Source organism: Melitaea cinxia, chromosome 24, assembly GCF_905220565.1.
Source record: "Melitaea cinxia chromosome 24, ilMelCinx1.1, whole genome shotgun sequence".
Classification (NCBI taxonomy): domain Eukaryota; kingdom Metazoa; phylum Arthropoda; class Insecta; order Lepidoptera; family Nymphalidae; genus Melitaea; species Melitaea cinxia.
Window position 1 is genome coordinate 1,999,295 of NC_059417.1, and position 5,664 is coordinate 2,004,958.

At 37.0% G+C, this 5,664-nt stretch overlaps 1 protein-coding gene across 1 annotated transcript; it reads right to left on the minus strand.

The window, feature by feature from the left end:
* Positions 1-3,823: 3,823 nt before the first annotated feature.
* LOC123665757 lies at positions 3,824-4,654 on the minus strand. The gene has a single exon (XM_045600017.1). The coding sequence runs from the start codon at positions 4,652-4,654 to the stop codon at positions 3,824-3,826; it is 831 nt and encodes a 276-aa protein (XP_045455973.1).
* Between the last annotated feature and the right edge of the window lie 1,010 nt (positions 4,655-5,664).

The following is a 5,664-nucleotide window of genomic DNA, read 5'->3' on the forward strand; positions in this document are numbered from 1 at the left end:
ATACCTTGTTAAGCTTGTCTGTAAGATAATTAATCTGGTACTCGTAAAGAATGTAAGTTTCATTGTTCAGTCTAGTCTTGAATATGTTAAGTTGTGTCTGTACAGAATATATTTTATCTTCAATGTCAGTTAGTTTTACATACTGTATAAAGGAGTGATAATGTGATATTAGTCTGGTCGGTCCCAATTTGTAGGGTAAAAGTCCAGGTCCGTCAGCTAAGCTTTCAAGTCTTATGGTTTGAGGATGCGACACGTGTATTGTCAGCAATAGCAGAATCCTGCAACAATTGATTACTTTTAGGTACACGTTTTAGACGCGATTTAGCTACGGGGCCTCGCTTTTTCGAAGTGTATATATGGATTGGTAAATCAGCTAAGACTGTGTCCTGTGTGTATCGTGGTGCTAACTTCTGTCGGCTAGCTATAGGGTTTTTGATAAAAACTCGTTGGTCAGGCTGGTATTCTACTTCGGGTTCTCGATTTTTATTTCTATTATTCATTAAATTTGTACGGTCTACAATAGTGGATTCGTTAATTATCTCATATACGGTTTTCATCTGGTCACGGTGTGTAAGGATATATTGTTGCATTAAATGTTCCGTCAAGTCTATGTCTAAGGGGTCTCTGGGGTCGAAATGTCCTCTAATTATGTCATGGGGTCTACACTTAGTAAAACTATGTATGGAACTGTTGTAAGCTAGTATCGCGTAAGGCATTTGATTTACAGTGGGTTCATCTTTTTGTTTCAATCGGAGTATGCGTAGATGTTCTAATAAGGTTGAATGGAATCTTTCTACAATACCATTGTCATTTGGGGAATTAGCTAAAGTTCTGTGGTGGTTAATTTTGTGTAGTCTTATAAATTCGTTAAAAAGTTGGTTTGTAAATTCAGTTCCATTGTCAGTAACTATAGTCAGGGGTAGTCCGTGGTGAGTACAGTAAATCAATAGTCCCTGTAAAATACTGATTGCTGTACCGTCACGTAAATGATAAGCTTGACCGTATTTTGAGAAGGAGTCTACAAATGTCAAATATTTCTCGTTCTGAGCAGTAAATATATCCATGTGTACTATCTCTAAAGGTTTGGTTGCTGGCGGTACAATATTAAATATTGGTCTTATGGGGTTTCTGTCGTATTTTGTCTGTCCACATACAGTACATTCATTAACGTATTTGGTGATCTCCTCTTTCATCTTAGGCCAATAATAGCGACGAGATAAAGCCAAGTAACATTCATTAATGCCTCTATGATTTGTCTTTCCTTCATGATAATGTTTAAGTATCTCTTGCTGTCTTAAATATTCCTTTACATCTTCTAGCTCGGTTTTTGCCAAAACTAGATTCATAGAGGAATTTTTAAAATTTCTCTGGAGTATTGGTAAAATTGAATACATACCTAGGGGTGGTGAGATCTTAAGGGCGGTTTTTACTTTAGGATTAACATATTCTTTAATAGCATTAACAACGTCTTGTTCTAAGGAGGATTCTGAAACTTGTATGTGAGTCCGTGTGTGAGTGTCAAACGGTTTTGTTACGGTTGTACGTCGTTTAATGTCACCTACTATAGTGAAACAGATCTGTCTATGGAATTTATTAAGGGGCTCGTCAGTAATTGGTATCTCAAGTATGGGGTTTTCGCTAGATGTATGTATGGTAGCAGTTGAGGATCCTGATGGTTCGGGTATGATGGATAAATCGATTCCGCATTCTTTTAAAAGAGATTCAGTTTCTTCGTTATTTACTTGAACTCGCGACAAAGCATCTGCATTGGTGTTACATTTTCCTTTTTTATAGATAATGGTGTAGTCGTATTCGCTAAGTTTAAGTCGCCATCGAGTAAGTCTAGAGTTGGGTTCCTTTAAGTTCATAATCCATTGGAGGGGTTTATGATCGGTAAGAATTTTGAATTTACGGCCAAATAAATAGGGTCTAAAATACTTAGTAGCCCATACTATGGCTAAGAGTTCTTTTTCAATTGTGCTATAATTTAACTCACTATCATTTAAAGTTCTGGACGCGTAACAGATAGGCTTATCGGAACCTATTGGACCTTGAGAGAGAACAGCACCTATAGCTACATTTGAGGCGTCGGTTGTCAAAATGAAGTCCTTTGTAAAGTCTGGATACTGTAATATGGGGTCGTTTGTCAGAAGAGTCTTACATTTTTCGAAACAGTTAACGTACTCGGAATCTAATATAATCTTATTGGATTTCTTAAGGCATTTAGTCATGGGTTTAGTTAAGCGTGCAAAGTCGGGAATAAATTTTCTATAGTATCCTAGAAGTCCTAAAAATTGTTTTATTTCTTTCGTGGTTTTGGGCAAAGGATAATTTTCATTAGCTTTAATCTTATCTGGGTTCGGTTTTATACCATCTCTACTAATTAAATGACCAAGATATGCAGTTTCTAACTTTAAAAACTCGGATTTGTCCATTTGTATTTTAAAGTTAGACTCTCTTAATCTACTGAAAACTTTTTCGAGATTTATCATGTGTTCTTGAAGTGATGTACTGAATACTATAATGTCATCGAGATAAACTAAGCATATTTCATTTTGAAGTCCTCGGAGTACGTTATCCATTACTCTTTGGAATGTTGATGGAGAGTTCTTTAAGCCCATGGGCATGCGTAGAAATTCAAAATGCCCATGTTCGACATTGAAAGCTGTTTTTGAGATGTCATCAGGGTTCATCTCTACTTGATAAAACCCTGAGGCTAGGTCTAGGGTGGTAAAATATTGGCATCTACCTAACTTATCTAGTACGTCTGTTATATTGGGAATAGGATATTTGTCGTCAATAGTCTTGTCATTTAATTTACGAAAGTCTACTACAATTCTCCACTTCTGCCTACCGGAGGCGTCTGCCTTCTTAGGGACAACCCAGATCGGTGAGCTCCATGCTGAGTCCGAGGGTCGTATAATACCCTGTTCGAGCATCTTGGTTATCTGGTCCCTAACTTCCTGTCTATGTATGTAGGGGTATCGATAACTTTTAGTGTAGACGGGAATTTCGTCATGGGTCCTAATATGGTGTTTGATTTTATTGGTAAATGTAAGGGGTTCTCCTTCTATATAAAACACGTCAGCGTACTGTGAACATAAGTTTTGTAAATTAACTCGTTCCTCAGCATTTAGATGGTCAGTACGAAGTCTCGCTAATACGTCCTTAACGCGTTTCGGGTCTTGTTCGGTACGCGTGCACTCGATATTACATATGTCTAGTTGTACTGGCTGGTCACACAAAAAGGTCACATCATCATTTGTCGGGTTTTTAACTTCAACTATACTAGTCCTGTCGGTCACAGTCGTAATACAGTCATGAATGATACAGTTAAATAATATTTGTGAAGGTATATATACTTCACCATCGGGATGACAGATAGGGATATTAACTAAGCGAGTAGAATTGGCGGGAATAATTATTTCAGAGCTGGGTTTTCTACATTGATAACGTAGTAATGGTATGCTAGCACTCTCAGTAAACAGTATATTATGTTTAAGGTCTATTTTACAGTTTTCTAATAAGTCTAACCCTATTAAACCATCAAAGTAATTATGAAATTTATATATAAATAGCTTCATATTACTTTGTATATTAAATTCTGGAAAACTAGGTATAGTTATTGAATAGTCATGAACACTAGTTACTCGTGAATTAGTTACTTCGAAAGGATCAAAATTTTTAGTTATATACGAATAGAATTTTTCTACAGCTTCGGGGCTTATAAATGATTGATTTGCGCCGGTATCTATGAGGAATCTAAGAGGTGGATTACGAATCTGTATAAAAGGTAATTCTTTTTTTGAATGCAAATTTAATTCTATCTTGGTTTTGAATCGCGGGAATCCTTCGTAAAATCCTGCTCCTTTTGACTTGTAGAAGGTTGTGGGGGTTCTTCATTGTTATTAGAAGGTGAGTTGTAGTCTTGAGAGTCGATGTCATAAGGGTACTCGTAGGGGGTATGAATAGTATTTTGATAGTCATGATAATTATAATCACTGTACGAATCAGTATAGTCGGTATAGTATTGGTCGTAATAGTAGTCTGGGTAACAATTATAGTCGTCATAAGTCTCATTAAAGTTAACTTCTTTTGATTTCAAGTAATTCGATGGAGGAGGGTTTCCAAATCTCTGCCAGTCATGTCCAGGGATTCTAGGTGGTAATGGCTTAGGAACAAAGTGACTGACTCCACTCATAGGCTTCACATTAAAATTGTGTGGGGGATTTGATCGGGGCGGTAAACGAAACACATTACTCTGGGGGTTGTAATTCGGTGGCGGTGCGCGAAACATTTGCTGGGTTCGACTAGGGAAACGATTCTGTTGATTATTGAATTTAAAAGCTTGGGGCTGTGCAACAGGAGAGTTAAATTTAAAACCTTGGGGTTGTGGCTGGTAATAACGCGGTCCAACTGGAACGGGCCAGTTAGGTACGGGTCGCATAGCGCTGGGACTATTTAATACTATATTATGAGACGTAGTCTTAGACGTATTCTGAGTATTATATTTAGGAGGATCATTACGCTGCTGTAAATACATTATATTTAGTTCTTCTTGAACAAATTCTAAAGCCTTTTCAATCGTTTCTGGACGCATGCAACGGATACGTGAACCTAGGGGTTCTTTTAACCCACGTACGAAAGCCTGCATTGTAACTTTTTTTTAAAGTGTCCGCTTAGCTTCAATTGTCGTCTGTAAGCTCTCATGTAAAGTTATGTATGTCATTATGGTGCTGAACAAGGTCTGGCATTGATCATAAAATTCCTGAGGGGATTTATTACCCTGTGTAGCCAAAGAGAGGTCATTGTACAAAGCCGTTTCATCTCTTTGATCAGAAAAATTGTTAATTAATGCTGATCTTATTCCAGTCCAGGTTTCAGGGATGCCGTTGGAATTAATAGTTGACGCGGCGGACCCTGTTATTTTATTCAGTATACCGTTTAAAAGACATAAATTACTTAACTCACTACCTGGCTCGGCACTCGCATATTGTAAAACTATTTGATCACATATATTAATAAATCTAGTTAATATATTCGGGTTACCATCAAATTCTGGCACTAGGCGTAAGGCCTTAAAAATTACGTCGGGATCGTATGACATATTTGAATTAAATGAAATATTTAAATTAAAATCTAATTTATTATTTATATTTCTATGACTATCTAATATATAACGGCGAGCCTGACGTGATGCAGGTTGCCGGGGAAAAGGCTTTTCGTGATGAAAAATCTTGACGATAAAATATCTTAGGATAAAAGGAAGCAACACGAGAAAGATTCAAGTGTAACTCACATGTGTTTCATCTCTGGCTCTTCTTGGTGAATCGATGCCTGGATTCTCCACGGCTTGGCAGCTCCGTAGATTCTGGACACTCGTAGCGTGACTTGATAGCCACCGGGCGACTCGTGAACGTGAAATCGATATGAGAATATTCTAATGCTCGCGAACTGACCCGCGAGTATCCTACCGACTGCGCCAATTACGTTTACCACAGCCGATGGATCCAAAAAAAACCAATTACTTTTATAAAAATTTATTAATATAGTGAAATTTAAAATAAAACTTATTCTAAGTAACAATAGTGCTCGATGCTAGAGACTCTATATAATTAAATTATTATTTGTTAAAAATGTAAAAAGTAAAATATGAGAATGCTG